The 16,239-nt window shown below is 33.2% G+C and overlaps 2 protein-coding genes across 2 annotated transcripts in view; both read right to left on the bottom strand.

Annotated features, from left to right (window-relative positions):
• Positions 1 to 11,916, bottom strand: part of LOC147066712 (putative ATP-dependent RNA helicase DHX35) — a 109,708-nt gene extending 97,792 nt beyond the window's left edge. Inside the window, exons 1-3 of the mRNA XM_085955043.1 lie at positions 11,823 to 11,916; positions 9,787 to 9,838; positions 7,994 to 8,253 (exon numbers count right to left, since the gene is read on the bottom strand). Of these exons, the coding sequence (XP_085811169.1) occupies positions 7,994 to 8,253; positions 9,787 to 9,826 (300 nt within the window). The 5' untranslated portion in view covers positions 9,827 to 9,838; positions 11,823 to 11,916. The remainder of the gene's footprint in view (positions 1 to 7,993; positions 8,254 to 9,786; positions 9,839 to 11,822) is intronic.
• Positions 1 to 11,916, bottom strand: part of Cpes (Ceramide phosphoethanolamine synthase) — a 75,947-nt gene extending 64,031 nt beyond the window's left edge. The window contains exons 1-3 of the mRNA XM_085955044.1: positions 11,823 to 11,916; positions 9,787 to 9,838; positions 7,994 to 8,253 (exon numbers count right to left, since the gene is read on the bottom strand). The gene's annotated coding sequence lies outside the window, so the exon portion shown is untranslated. The remainder of the gene's footprint in view (positions 1 to 7,993; positions 8,254 to 9,786; positions 9,839 to 11,822) is intronic.
• Positions 11,917 to 16,239: the final 4,323 nt, after the last annotated feature.

Genomic DNA, 16,239 nt, shown 5'->3' with positions numbered 1-16,239 from the left:
TTATGTTATTTTATTAAACGGATCGCACTGTGTATTTTTTCGTTATCCGGGCGAACCCTCTTGATTCCTGTCTTGATACGTACGAGGCATATTAAGTAAACACCTGGAACAAGTTTAAACAATAGTTTGAATTAAATTGAATGTTTAAATGAATGAACAATACTAATCATAGTCATACACAATATGGGTGGCAAACGCGTTGTACCTTGGACATGTTCGAGGTACAACGCATTTTTTATGTCCAAGGTACAACACCACGCCAAAATGACAAAAACAATTAATAGTTTTTTTTAGGTAAGGAATACAAAATCTATAATAACCCAATGTTATGGACATATGAAATTTAATTCAATTACACTATTACTTATTCACACAAGAAACATACTAGTATGGCATATATTTACAAAAAAAAAAAAATGAAAAAAACTTACTTTTACGAACGAAAATTTTCAAATTCACTTCACATAAACACGCGTGCCGCTTGCCATCTGAAACTAGCGTTAATTATCCACTAAGATGAAGGTGTTCAAACTACTATTGTAAATTTTAAGATAAAATGGCGCCAACATACAAAAACATGCATGTGTTCGAGGTACAACCCTGTCCAAGGTACGAGGGTGGGTCAATAATTCCTTAGAAAAAAGCATTAAAACAGTTTTTATTTTTGTATTTTTTTTTTATTTCTCAACATAATCTCCTTGGAGCTCAATACACTTGGTTAGACGTTTCTCAATTTTTTTTAAACCGTCAGAAAAATAAGTTTTCGGAAGGTCCTCAAAATAAGCATTTGTCCGATCGATGACTTCTTCATTTGAAAAAAAACGTTGTCCACTTAGCCATTTTTTTAAGTTTGGGAAAAGGAAAAAGTCACTGGGGGCTAAATCTGGCGAATACGGTGGGTGGTCGACCAATTCGAACTTCAATTCTTCAATTTTAGCCATTGATCGTAAACATGTGTGAACACGGGCATTGTCCTGATGAAAGAGGATTTTTTTCCTGTTTAAATGAGGCCGTTTTTCTTCAATTTCGTTTTTTAGCTGGTCCAATAAAGATGCATAATAATCCCCTGTTATTGTTTTTCCTTTTTCCAAATAGTCAACGAAAATAATTTCACGTGCATCCCAAAATACAGTAGCCATAACCTTACCAGCTGATTTTACGGTTTTCGCCTTCTTTGGACATGGTTTGTCTTCGCAATCCACTGCTTTGACTGTTCTTTCGTCTCGGGAGTATAGTGGTGTATCCATGTTTCATCTACAGTCACAAAGCGACGAAAAAATTCATCCGGATTGCGTTGCATGAGCGACAACAGGGCTTTAGAGGCCACCACCCTATTGCGTTTATTGTCGACTGTGAGCAAACGCGGCACCCATCTTGCAGAAATATTTTTCATGCCCAATTTGTCATGTAAAATAGAAATGACGCTACCTTTTGAGATCCCTGTAACCTCAATTATCTCACTCAACTTTAATCTTCGGTCACTTAACACCATATCGTGGATTTTATTGATCATTTCTGGTGTAGTCACCTCTACAGGACGTCCTGAGCGTGGTTCATCCTTTGTTGATGTACGACCACGTTTAAATTCATTTAACCAGTTATAAATAGTTGCAAGTGAAGGAGCAGATATGCCGTGAACTAAATCCAACTCATTTTTTATTTCCTTTGCTGTTAACCCTTTTATATTAAAATGTTTAATAACAGCTCTAAACTCAATTTTCTCCATTTTCCATTTTTCCATTTTCCACAAGCAAATTTTTTTTTTAAATGTACGAGAAACACACAACAACCCGACCAATCTGATTGAAACTTCGCAGCATACTGAATCGGTAGTGCCGCTGCATGAAAACAAACCGCGTACAGTACTAGTCGCGCCACCTGTCGGCTTTTCTAAGGACTTATTGACCCACCCTCGTACAACAGCTTCCCCTAAGTATATTTTGACACTTTGCAACACTGAAATTATTTGAAATATGGCAACACTGCGGAGTGATAAATAACCTCACTTTTTGACAGAGGAGGCAAATAATAAAAGACGACTTGAATTAATAATGAAAATGACGATAATTTCGAAACTACTTATTTTTTAACATTTGTATACCTACATAATATAAATGATGCTTATTAAAACTTTATACCCGGAGCGGAGCCGGAGCAAGTATTAGGTCCCGGAGCGGAGCAACTCAAAAAAGGGTCCGCTCAAATGCTGATTTTGTTCAAATGAAACTTATCAGTAATCAGTGAATCGCGTGCTGAGCAGCATGGAGGTGCTATTCACCGACGAAGCGGAGAGCTCCGTTAGCGAAGAATCCGACCTCCAGGAGATGGGGAAAAACCTTGAGAATATGCTCGCCAACAAGAAAACCACCGAACAGGTATACTTCCTCTCCTAACAAAGGTCATCATCGTCTGCTTCGTGGAAAACCGCTACTGCTTTCGAAAGCTGTGATAATTGTATTCGTTCCTTCATTCGTTGTCCGTTAACAGTATTATCACACTTAGAAACTTATACATTAATTTTCGTCAGGAGAATAGTGAATATGGATGATTTATAACGAAAATGCATCACAATCGATTCGAAAATCAACTTTGAGTCAGCCTTGAATCATCAACCATCCGGTTGTAACCGAATGCGCACCATTTAGGCTGTGACAAAATAAATGTGCAAAAACACAACAATGGTTACTTTGATGTCGAGTTGGCCAGCCAACCGCGTGAATCGCTCGACGCACGTAGATAATATATGCAAAATTCAATCAAACAAAAACAGAAATCGCCAATGACACCATGCTTTCGAAGTACTATAACACATTGGCAACAGCCACAGCTGTCTCGCTAGCCGGCAAACGTCGATTATAGAGGATTATTAACTTAAGAAAAACCTTCATCCAGCAATGCATTTATTTAGGTTAATCATGATAATATTGGAATGAACAGGAATATGATATCACGATTTTTTATAAATAAACCAACATAGACCGAGAGAAGTAGAGGCAGCTTGGAGAAGCCTTCATGCAGCAGTGGATTGATCCAGACTGATGGTGAAGTGGATATCAAATACAGTGTTGACAAAAATTCTGTGCACAGTTGCCATAATGGAAAGAAAAACAAAAGTTTCACTTCTGTCGCATGTGCTATATCACAGCTAACAGTGATAGAAGCAATTTATTATACAGGTCATTTCTTTCAATATGACAATAGAATACCCACGAATTTGTTCCAAAGAAAAAATTCCGTAAAAATCATTAAAATTTATTGAAAACAGTATGTTTTATGGTTTATGCGGTGCCGCAGTTATATCAATACCCTGAATGCATATTTTATCATCAGTAATGGAAAAAAACATAAATACATAAATACAATAGACAAAAACATGTTTTCTGCGGTGTTTATGAATACAAAACTATTGAATAAATTTGCATTCAGAATTTAGGATGTTCGTCTTACATACACCATTGAGCTTTGAGAATAAAAATGTGTTCCTTGCATATGAATCATATAAGGCAGATATCGACAACGCAGCGCCAGCGGGCACCTCTAAATCAATGTCACCAACTCTAGCTGACAAAAATTTACCAGACAGGGTGAGAAAAGAAGTCATTTGGCATGAAGAATATTAGATTTCCTTTAAATATTATAAATTCATATCTACTTATAAAGATATTTACACCACAGCAATTTTTCTTGATAAAAATCATAATGAAGAGGCAAATTTGTCAAGAAACAATAACTTTATTGTTAGACTTGCCTATTTGATTGATTTTTTTGGAAAATTGAGTGTTTTCAAAAAATCCATGCAAGGACCACAAATGCAAAGTGACAAAGACGAAGACAATCTGAAGACAATTGAAGATCTTGATTTTACAAAGTTCGCGTGGATACAGAATCCATTTGTCGATGAATGAAGATGATGAATTACTTTGTTGAAACATACATTTGCAATAAAATCTAAATAAGGAGCCCGTTTAATAGTAGAAAAAGAGCCACTCAATGACACCTACAACGTTTGATAAACTTTGTGCTAATAAACAAGCACACCCATCGCATTTAAAACAATGTAATTAAAAAATTAATATAAGTATATATATTATATCGTCACCGTTTTAGCAAAACCATCTATGTGTCACTTTTATCAAAAATGACTTTTAAATACCAAGTCATTCCTTATTTTTTTGTCTATAGGCCAGTAAAATGATCTATGTGTTGGGTAAACTCGCTCCGAAGTTATTTCAAAAAATAGAAAACAGCTATGTGTAAGGTTCAAAAACCACGGTTCACAAAAACAACTATGTGTATATTATAGTAACATATAGAATTATAGATGGTATTTTGATATCGAGAGTGTAATGTTTTTTTACAGTTTGGCTACACATAGTTTGTTTCTATGTTATATGCTATGCATTATGGTCTTGCACGACGGTTTGAAAGATGCTTTCTCAAAAAGAGAGACAGGAAATATTCAATAATTTCTGGAAGATGCCTACATGGTCAATAGGGTATAGGCGAGAATTAATTTAAAAGTTGGATAAACAACTACAAACGTCTCGATGACAGTGGCCAATTGAAAGCAACAATGACAGGTAATAAGAATCTGACTGAAGATAAATAATTGGTAGTGCAACCAAAAATCAAAACGGAGAGATTTGTGGAAAAATGTTACATTATGGTTGGATCTAATTCCAAAGTTCCCAGCCATTATTGCAGAGAAAATACCTCCAGGGTATATGTGGAATCGTGTTTCCGATCCAAAATACAAAAGCATGATGAATATAAAAAATGGTCTCTGTAAAATGGTCATAAAGCAGCAGAATATACTCCAGTATATTTACCACCAAAAAATCAGTATCCACCAACCACGTAAAGATCAATGTGCCATCACTGCCATCTGCTGTAGTTATAAAATGAAGAATGTTTCAGAAATGGAATACAATAGCCACATTATTATAAAAAAAAGATGCTAGAAGACCAAAAATGAAATGAAGGAGAGTACCAGAACGTGGACGGTTAGTAATCACAATGGATCTCCAAAGTGTGCTGCTATGTCCAAAACACAGGCACAAATTTACTATAAACAAAAGCTGCAACTACACAATTTCACCATATACATTCTTCATAATGTATCTTCTAATGAATTTGTCTCATCTCATCGAAAGCAGGACAATACAATGAAATAATTCTAATATCGGATGGGTGTGGATATCAAAACCGAAATAAATTATTCGCTACTGCTCTAAGTTATATCTTTAGAGAGAAAAAACATCGAGATTCAACAGCTTTTTCTGGAAAAAGGCTACACCATGATAGAGGCCGATAGTGCACATGCCACCTAAGAAAAGTATTTTAAGCCTCCAATATATTCACCATCTGATTATATAGCACATATGCGGCTAGCAAGACCAACACAACCTTATAAAATTAATGTCATTGATTTTTAATTTTTAAGAATTATGGATAAGATTAAATCTGGATTAAGTTCAATCAGACCAGGAAAACGAACCGGAGATCCTGTTGTATATGATTTTAAAATGTTACAGTATCTACCAGATGGAACAATCTTTTACAAACTCAACTTTATCAGTGCAACCGTTTGACTGCCTTTGTAATATATATAATGAATCATTGCCAATATCGCAGTCGAAATACATACATCTTCAGGAATTAAAAAGTGTAATAGAGAAAGATCACCACTATTTCTACGATAACCTAACATTTAAACCTGCTAATAGAAAGTAAACGAACTTATAAATATAATATCATCTCAGTATTGCATTAATAATTAATAAAATGATATTGCAATTTATCACTAACGCACTATGTATATTTCAACTATTATTTATGTAACAGTTTTTCATGAATTTATTATTATTTACATTTTGATGAATAAATTAAACTATGTGTATTTACAAAACGGTCAAAACAACTTATGTGACATCACAAACTGTATTTTTATTATTTTTGTATTAAAAATAAAAGATTTTTGTAAACAAAATAATAATCTTAGACCATTTTCTGATTATAATAAAGCATTCTTCATAATTTTAATGTTTAAATGTAACATTATTTTTTTATTCAGTTTTATCCTTCTCCTGCACAATTTGAGAAAGTGCACATAGATGGATTTGCTAAAACGGTGACGATATATAGAAAAAAACTTTATTATACTGTCAATTCCTTTTTTTATTTTTTGTAATACCTAATACATTTTATACCATTTAAAAATGTGTCTGTATTATTTTATGAAATAAAGAGGGTAGGCGCCAAGACCAGAATTTTTTTAAAGGGGGGCGTAATAAAATAAAGTTTGGAAACTACTGCTTTAAGCAGTGGGTTGTAAACTCCTTGCGAATTCCATAGCTCGTGAAGATGTCAATTTTTTTAACAATAGATTGAACCACATGCATCGCAGCGAGCACATTGAATTAAAAATATAAATAAAGGAATTCTAAAAATATCTCAATTGGTATATTATATAATTTTGGTATAAATTATTAATGTATACCAAAATCTTAATGTTTAAAGATTCTAGTTTTAATAAAAAAACTTTTATTTTTGATTATCGTTCACTCTTAGTCGAGTGAGCTATTTTCACGTCTCATGTAAAAAAAATATTACCAAATACACATAATTCCGAAAAAATGTTACAGAAATTACTTAATAATAAACAACTTTCGTGTTATTTACTATTTCAAGCAATTAAGCAGTTAAGTTACATATTGGTTATAGTAAGTATTTTTGTATAGCCTCAATCCATGCTGCGAGTACGACCTCTGATTGGTAAAATCCAGTCCTGTTGTAACTGAACAGTCCTATCCATTTTTTTTTTTAAATAATTTCACTGACAATTTTACGGAGTTCTTCCATCTTCCCCAGGGCAGAATCAAGTTTCTCAATATTCTTAACATCTTGAAAACGCAACTCAACTTTGGGTCGCTAAAATTGGGTCAACGGCGATCCAGCATGGTCTTTTTACCGCCAGCATAACTGGACAGACACCGCACGGTCAATGAAATGTGGTAATAAATACAGATATGTGAACCAACAAGTAAAGAAACAAGATTAGTATAAAATATCTACGTGCAATAAAGCGAAATTTATGGTGAAGACTTGACAATCGTATGCTTTCACATTCTACATTGCATTGAACTAGTAATATTGTACAATAATATTAAATTTAGAAACTCCACAAAGTATTATGAACATTCGATTGACACAATGTATTGGACAATATACAGGTCAAGAGATTTTGTTAGCTATTCTTCTAGAAAGAATTTTACCATTCCATTATATACATTCACCAAAAAAAGATCTCCATCCAGAGTCAAAGTCGACTTCCCACTATGTCATGTGCTGTGTTATCGGTACCCTTTGAAGTTCTATAATTCTTTCACGTGCCAAATATGGAATGTGTGCCATAGGTTTGCCTTCGCTGCTATAAGTCTTGATAATACCCTTCCTTGTTTTACTTAGTGATTCAGGTCATAAAATGTGTGAATTTTTTTATGTATTTCAATTATCTGTAAGAACACCGAGATCTCCATCGTCCAGCGATCGGTTGGCATCATCTAGTCGGCGATGTCTAGTCAGTGGTGTCAATTCAGCCCAATCCCATCAAATTTAGGGAATTGTACCTTTACATGTATGTCTTCCTGAACATCACATTGATCGCAGTGCTACAAATTGCTTCTCCGCATGAGAACATGAAATATTTTACCCATATCGTGACCTGATCTTTGCATCATTTATATCATTTTGACCTCATTTCTGCTCAGAAGAAGCTTTCCAAACCAAGGAACCAGCCATGGAGAATACAGAATAAACCTACTCCATTCCCCATTATCTTTGGAAATGGTGGAAAACTATTCACATGCTTTTATAACATTTATGGATTCACTCCAATGACCCATTTTTCGAAGGAGTTACTACAAAAACTGCATTTGGTTTTTTGTCACTGAGAGTGGACCAGGTAGGTACTTAAAAATATTTGAAAGCATACCTGCGGAATCTGCGTCGACTTTCCTGAGCCAGTCTCACCGACCAGAACTAATGTCTGGAACTTCTCCAGTAAATACAGGATGTGATATCTGCAGGAAAAGATTGGCAGCTTTGTCCGCTGTGTTTCAATCGCGAGGTGACTGTGGCGGTTGTACACAAATGCGGTGTGTGAGTCACGGTCTGAGTTACCATGAATGCTGTCGGCACTTGAAGGAACTGTTTGTTCTGAGATTCTCCGCCAACTTTGCACCGGCTCGTCAGCTTAAAGAAAACGAACATATTAGGAACACAAATAAGGCAAATCACTCAGACACAGCTCGGAACATTGACATAGCATAAAAAAGGTCCCATGATGTATAAATCTGGCCCTGCATCCGTCAAACGTTTTAAAATTGAATGATCGGTTGATAAAATTGAAAAATGAAACTAGAGAAACTCTTACGAACACTTAATAGCGATCCCGCAAGAAATTTTTTTATTTTTCCAACCATGTCCGATCCTGATAGGATCATAATATGGGCCCCCACAGAGTGGGGTTTGTATTGACAGATTTTGTTTTTTACAAGAAATGGATGTCAGCCACTTGCTCAACCTATTAGGTCCATACCCTGACACACACAAATTGAAAAACAATATGTGTACTTGCCAGACCCAGGATTCGAACCTGGGACCCACGGCTTTATAGTCCAACGCTTATGCCGCGCGGCCACCGTGGGCGTTAACATTTTTAGTATTGTTAAATCGGTTGAAACAGAAAAATGAATATTCTGTATGTTGGTGCATTAAAATATCTTTGCAACTGTTTTGACATTTCAGTATTACGTTTGTATGATATATGATATTTTTGTGATTGTTGATTTAAATAATCTAAAAAATATGTTATTATATATTTGCCCCTCTATGTTATATTACATTATAATGTGAATGTTTTGATTTTGATAAATGTCTATGTCCGGTTAACCGGATGGCTGCCAATGACGTCTTAAGATGCAAACTTTTCCGTGAACGGAACGCCGCTCATACAAAAATGATATCTTTGGACGACCCGCTTTAAACGCGATTTACTAATGTAAATCAATTATTTTAAACATACAAATATGTTGAACACACAACGACATATATTAGGAATATCGTCACATACTCAGAATTGAAACAGAATTCGTTTTTACCACTTGAAACGTAAATTGATTTTAATTTTTTATTTTTGTAACAAAATTCGCCGCGTAAGGTACCGTTATACATACACCTACCGGCAGTAAAAAGGTTAATGTTCAAAATGGTCAATGTTATGTAATAATCAATGAAAAATAAAAACCCAAGCATTTGAGCGATACTTTCACATTTAATAATTTATAGGATTGACCGTTTGAGTGTACTATATATAATGTATTTACAGTTTTTGAAAGGCGTAAGTGATAACATTGTAGTTTGCTACAAATGAATCCGCAATGTGAGATGACTTACAAATAACTTAATCATTATTCTTAGTAACCATAATTTTTGGCTTTATTTTGGCTTCACTTTCATATACCTATTTATGTAACAATTTTCATGGCAAGTATTTCCACAGTAATACTAATAATTCACTTTGGTTTATGATCTCAATATATTATTTTATTTCCATATTAAATAATAAGAATCATATTACTAACCTACTTATTACAAGTTATTACAGACAAGGTCCATTTGTAAATACCCTCACAAGATTAGTACTTGCACAATGAGAATTCGGCTTGAAATTTTGAGATATACGCTTAATTAAATTTAAAAACTGATTTGATAATAAGCACTTACCTGGTCTTAAAAACCTTGGCCTTCCAGTGAGGTGACTCATCACACCATACAACTGGAACAAAAGTAAAACAAAACTAATAATTCAACAGACACTTCCTGTAAACTGCCAATTTTTTTAATGATTTTTTTTAGCTAATAAAGCTAACAAAGCCAACATAGCATGGCATAATATAAAATTAAGAGATTAAAACTATTATTGGCACCATAAACCGATGTGGGACATGGCTGCTTTCAAGAAATGTCTCCACTTCCTTGGCTTCTTCAGGGAAGCAGTATCACTTTCTAAGCCCGACCACTTCTGTTTAGATCTCTCAACCCTACCTTTTCCTTCACCCATATATTGAAGAGAAGCATCTAGGGCAGTTGGGTGACCTGCAATCTTGAGACATGGCCGACCCGGAGTCGCTCCAATTATACATATGAGATTCGATATTTAAGTATTCTTGCACATATTGGAATTCAGGGGAACGAGGAACTAGATAGCCTAGTAAAAACATAAATGAACTCCCCATTCCTTATATACACATTTTTTTGAATTATTTTAAACAGAGAATATTATGTTAAAAGAAAAGGCAAAATGTATTTTCCAATCAATTATATTACAGTTGTAAAAGCAATGTCCCCTGTATGATGCCCAAAGACAAAAGATTCTTGAAAATTTAAGTAGACAAAAATATCAATTACCACTAAATCTTGCAATGTTTTAGCTCAGCCAAATATCAAAGCATTCCTGTGTAGCCAAATGTTTCTAAGAAAGTTGTGTAAATTGTAATACCATAATATGGTATTATCACATATTATATCATAATATTATGATTAAAGCTAAATTGTAATATTATGTATCTAGATATAGGTAAATTCACAAATGTAATAAGTGTACGTATAAGATATAAAGGTAAATAAGTCTCAGCTGAGACTTTGCAGCTGTATCAAAAAAAAATATTTTTACACACAACATGGCTTCCTGCTGTGGGAACCTGAAATTGTTTATATATTTAGATGTCTACATCAATTATCAAGTCGCAGCGTAGCTATCATTCCACCTTTTGGGAGATTTGCCAGTTGGACGACGCCAATGTGAACTCTGCTATTCTCGCTAGTATTGATCTATGTGTTCATGATAACTATCTGAGTAATCAAGACATTGTATACTCTCCCACAGTGTACAGTGCATTTGTACAACTAAGTAGTAGTTTTTTACTTTACTTTTTACCGCTTTCCACTTATGCGGCTGAGTTGGACATTGTCTCATACATTTTTAAAATAGATCCACTGATAATACTGTTCACTATACTTTTATATTGATTACTTTCATAACTATTTTCTTAAATATGATGTTGTGAATATAACTATTTTCTTAAATATGATGTTGTGAATGTTTTGAAATTATAAATTGTAGTAACCAGGATTTGTTAAAAAAAATCATTTATCTTCATTAAATTACTAATCTGAAATGGTACACCACAACTTTATTGCATTAAATCGCTTAAATAATTGATTCATTGGATTGGGTGGTAGCATAACACACATGGTCATGGTAAATAGATTTGTGATTGATGCATTTTTTTTTATTCAATTTACCTCCAAATAATGTAAATTACATCAATATGGTCATACTGCATGAAGTACCTGTCACAAGGCCACTCACAAATCTCAAAGCGGTAAAAAGTATCGTAGGCCTGACAGAAACATAAATTATTTTAACTGACAGTAAGTAGGAAGCAAAGTAAAAAATAAGCTAAATATAAAATAAATCTATGGTATATATACGAATAGTTTGACGTTGGAAATACATTTCGCTTTAATATGAGAACCATGCATGCGATATTTGACATAATTAACGGCGAAAATCTGTTCAAGGATTCCCTAAAAATACATTTGTATACATATGAACGTCGTAAATCAGTGCAAGTATATTTACCATAGAGTTATAAATGAAAACACACTCTGCCAGATAAAATACATATACATATCAATTTCATAGTACTGTTAAGCGTCCCTTGCGTTAATATATTACGATTCTTTGTGAATATTACCTTTTTTAATGTCACAGTAATGAATTTTCCGCGAAAAACAAACACACACACCACAATTACCGCCACACAACTTATCTATGCACACAACACAACTGATAGTCTATGCCAGTGTTGCCAAGTCAAAATTTAAAATTTCAGTAGAATGTGACAAAAAAATTCAGTAGATTTGACAAAATATCAGTAGATTTCAGATTCTGAATACCTACTCATTGAATGACCAATTCTTTTCTGGATTTTCAAAAAATTACACGTAAAGTAATTAACGTCTCGTTTTTTTAGAGTAAAATACCGCGTAAGGTAATTTACGTCTCGTTTTTTTTAGAAAAAATTCAGAAAGTTCAAAAATAATTAGCGAGGGCTTCAAGAAATATTCCATTGCAAACTTATTTTCCAAATTTTCATTGCATTTCATTTCATTTCAGTGCATTAATCATGTCAAGTTTACTATTAACATAATCATGAATTTACTCACAAATATTATGGAAAACACAAATATTAGTAGATTTTAGAAAATGCAATAAGTATATCAGATAGGTATGATTTAAAAATAAGGAAAGAACTCACCTTGTGCAGATAACAAACGACCTTGATGCTACTTTAGAATATTATGGTCTTGTAATAATAATTATGAAATAAAATAACAATAATAAAACTATTCATCACCATCTATTTATTGTTTTATTTATTGTTTGTTTTCGTTATTATTGTTTTCTACACAAAATAATGTTAAGTTTATAATACGATTTATCACTACACTTAAGTAGGCACCTAGTTATTTTTATATCACTGGTTTCACGATTACTACTAAGGACAATTTAAAATGTTTTCTGAATAACAAATGAATCAGGAAAAATATTTTAAGAAGTTCAAAAATAATAGGTATCAATATTAACGAACTTGTATTAATAATTTTAATATTGCTATAACTGCTGCTATCGGAGAATGCTAGAATAAAACTGATGAAAATTAAGGGCACAGTAGAAACCATTTTCGACTGTCTAAACTCTAAACAATCTGATGAAAATAAAACTATAAAAAGTAGGTACTAGGTAGGTACCCAGTTGTTCCTTGTTCGAGTTTCGAGATCCCATTGTTTGGTGTAATTAAAATAATTCCTAGTTATAGAAAGGAAATCTCTCCATTCGCGATGTTTTATTCAGTTTTATTTTCATTCTAAATATCATGAGAAAGTTTTAGTTATAGATATGCCACCATAAATTGTCCGGTTTTCGAATTTAGTACTAAGCTCACCACAGTATAAAAAATATTGAATGGTATATCAAAATCAGCATGTGGCGCTCTCACTAATCGGAAGACTTATAAATTGTTATATCATATAATTATGTACATTCACCTTTACTTGCTGAAAGGTTCTTGAGAAACCTGACCTAAAATTTAAAATTGCTATTCAGTAATTAATACCTAACCAAATTAAATGTTCAAATTTACTTTATGTACCTGAGCCGGATCCAAAAAGTATCATTCATTCGAACTTACGTGCATAAGAAAAATATTTGAAACCAGAAGAAAAAAGTTTTTTTGCGTTCTAAAAAAAATATTTGTGGACAAAAACCCTTTGTACTTACAATGATTGAAATGTTTGAATAATGTCTCTTGTTCTTCGGTTTCCTTCTTATCAGCTTATCACTTAACAATGATGCAATTGTTCATCCCCATTAAATTTTATTTTTGCTGGTCACACATAGCATAGCATGAAAATATAATGATTATTGAGTCATGTTACGTTATGGTGTGACGTTTTACGTAATAAATAATAATAGGTAGGTATTAATTTATTATTTTCTAAGCAATGATGATGTCAGTGGGTTAAAATGCCGGTATTGGGTAGCGTAACAATGCATCCTTTGTTAATTTAGAAGCGTGTATCCAAATCAACAAAGGCGTGCGTAAATCTTTTCAACTTTATTAATAAATTCACCATCGTTGACTTAAAAATATGGGAAATAGCCAAATATCAGTAGATTTCATGAATTTCGAAAAAAAATCAAAAATTCATTATATTGGCAAAAAATATCAGTAGATCCACTGAAATTTCAGTAGACATGGCAACGCTGGTCTATGCAACTGATTACGGCAGTGTTGCCATCTTTTTCTATGCAGATTATAGTACAAAGGCGTAAAAATTATAGTATTTCTGATAAAAATATAGTACAGGAACATTTTTCCTCTTTAATCCTTTAGAATTATAGTATTTTGGCATATTTGGCGTAAAATTATAGTATTTTACATTTTTCGCCGAATCAAAATTATAGTGTTGTACTATAATTATAGTACGGTTGGCAACACTGGATTACGGTCAAACGATTCGCGGACGTCAAATAAATGCGACGTTGCCGTGACATTGCCACAGAAAAAAAAATAGTATCCTCACGTAAGAGGTGAAACGATGTTAAAAAAATCTAGTCACACATTACTCCATTATAATAATTATTATTATTATATCAGAAATCCAAAATGAAATAAATAAATAAAATATTTCTTTATTCTCTATTCTGAAGTTAGGTACCTATCTCAACGTATTTTATTTTATGAACATCAACTTTGTTAATTATCTTCAATCCTTAAATTTCTACTTAATGCAATTTTACTAATATAAAAACAATTATTGTGACAAACAACCTCAATCATATTAAGGGATACACATAATATGTATTTTAGTTATTTATTTATTAAATCTTGAATAATAGGTTAGTAATTAAATCCTTTGCAAAGTTTTTACCCCCCTGATTGAATGATAAAAGAAGGTCCTACAAATAACTTTACTATTATGACTAACAGTAAAGTTCTTATCCATTGTTTTTTGCAGCACATTGATTGTTTACTTACCTATTGAATAGGTAGGTAGGTACTGAGATATCCAGGGTTTCAGCGGCTAGCTTAGGTGTCCATCGAACCCCGGATTCACAAAAAAAAGAAAGGAGATATTTTTGTTATTGTTTGTTAAATTCAATAAAACACTAAGTCTTTCTCAGTGACGTCCCCAGATAAAATGCCGCCCCTAGGCCACGCCAAAATGCCGCCTCATTTTTTTAGTAAATTATTTTTATCATCCTTTCATTAGTCCAATATCTAATATATGTGTTGTATTGTTACATTACTAACAAAATATCAGACTAATTATTCGTAAATCTGCACGTGTCGTTTCTGGTCACCAAGGACGTCGAAGGGCAACGGAAGTAAACTAGATATCGCGAACCCGACAAAACCAGTGAGTTCAATTTTATAATCGAAAGATATTTTCGTTATTACTAAGTTTAGGTAGCTATTTATATATATTCCAGATCATTTTCCTCGATTTGCTGCCCTTCGAGTAACTGCCGCCCCCAAGCGACGCTCAATCTGCCTACCCCCACGGGACATCACTGGTCTTTCTTGTGCGGGTCTTAGCGTTATGTATTTTAATATTTAGTTGTACAACGTTATTTTGTAGTCTTTCATATATTTTGTTTTAACAATAAGTTTCGAAGGTCCGTACATAGTTTATAAGGGACGCTTACATACTGACTTTTTTTATTCTTTTCAAATTCCTCGTACCCACGCCGACCAGTAAAAAGGACTCTCGTGATTGGCCAAATCTGATCGCATGATCCTTTTGATTTGACGAATCACGAGGACCAGGCGCAGGCGTGCGGAGATTTTACCGTTGCGCAATGCGCGGCAAAATTTATTATATTTGAATACTTATATTTAGTCTTAAAATTATCTTTCATCCATCATCATTTATACTTTAAAATCTATCTTAATTACACCTCCGCCCAGTAAGTGATTTTCACGCACCGGACGAAGGCCTTTACTCATAAATAAATTTTAACGTAGTTGATATATTTTTTAATGACAGTCAAAAGTTCTGGTCTTTTTTTTATCTCTGCATCTGAATCATTAAATCCTACCTCACTACTAACACCGCCAAAAGATGTCATTACATAAGGATCAAATTTCATGGATCCCTAAAGATTCCGGAATCTTTATTGGGCAGACTCTTAGAAATATGAGCAGGGTTTATGACGAAGCGTACCTACTATAAAAGAGCAATATACTTTTAGTGTAAGTTGATGATATGAATAATTTATAAAACACGTCAATGTTTAGAAAGTAACAAGTAAAGGTAATAAGTAGGTAACAATAATAATTTTTTCAGACAAAATAATTTTCCTCTGAACCAAACGAAATTCCAAGAAATTTCAAACAGACAGGCTAGCGCCAGAGTGTAAAGGATAGGTAGCAACCGGCCAGAAAGAAAAAATACTTACACTCCGCATTTCTGGGGCTTTAGTTTGTATTTTTTTCGCTCAAATTTCCAGAAGGATCTTTAGGCTAGTAGTGGGATAGTTTTACTATGCGAAAGTAACAGTTGTTCTGATTTTTGGATATGTTTTATAGTTTGTAGTCCTAATAA

The sequence above is a fragment of the Rhyacophila brunnea genome, unplaced genomic scaffold, assembly GCF_057557595.1.
Source record: "Rhyacophila brunnea isolate RB1 unplaced genomic scaffold, BYU_Rbru_1.0 scaffold_4, whole genome shotgun sequence".
Lineage (NCBI taxonomy): Eukaryota > Metazoa > Arthropoda > Insecta > Trichoptera > Rhyacophilidae > Rhyacophila > Rhyacophila brunnea.
This window is presented reverse-complemented; position numbering and strand designations above follow the sequence as displayed.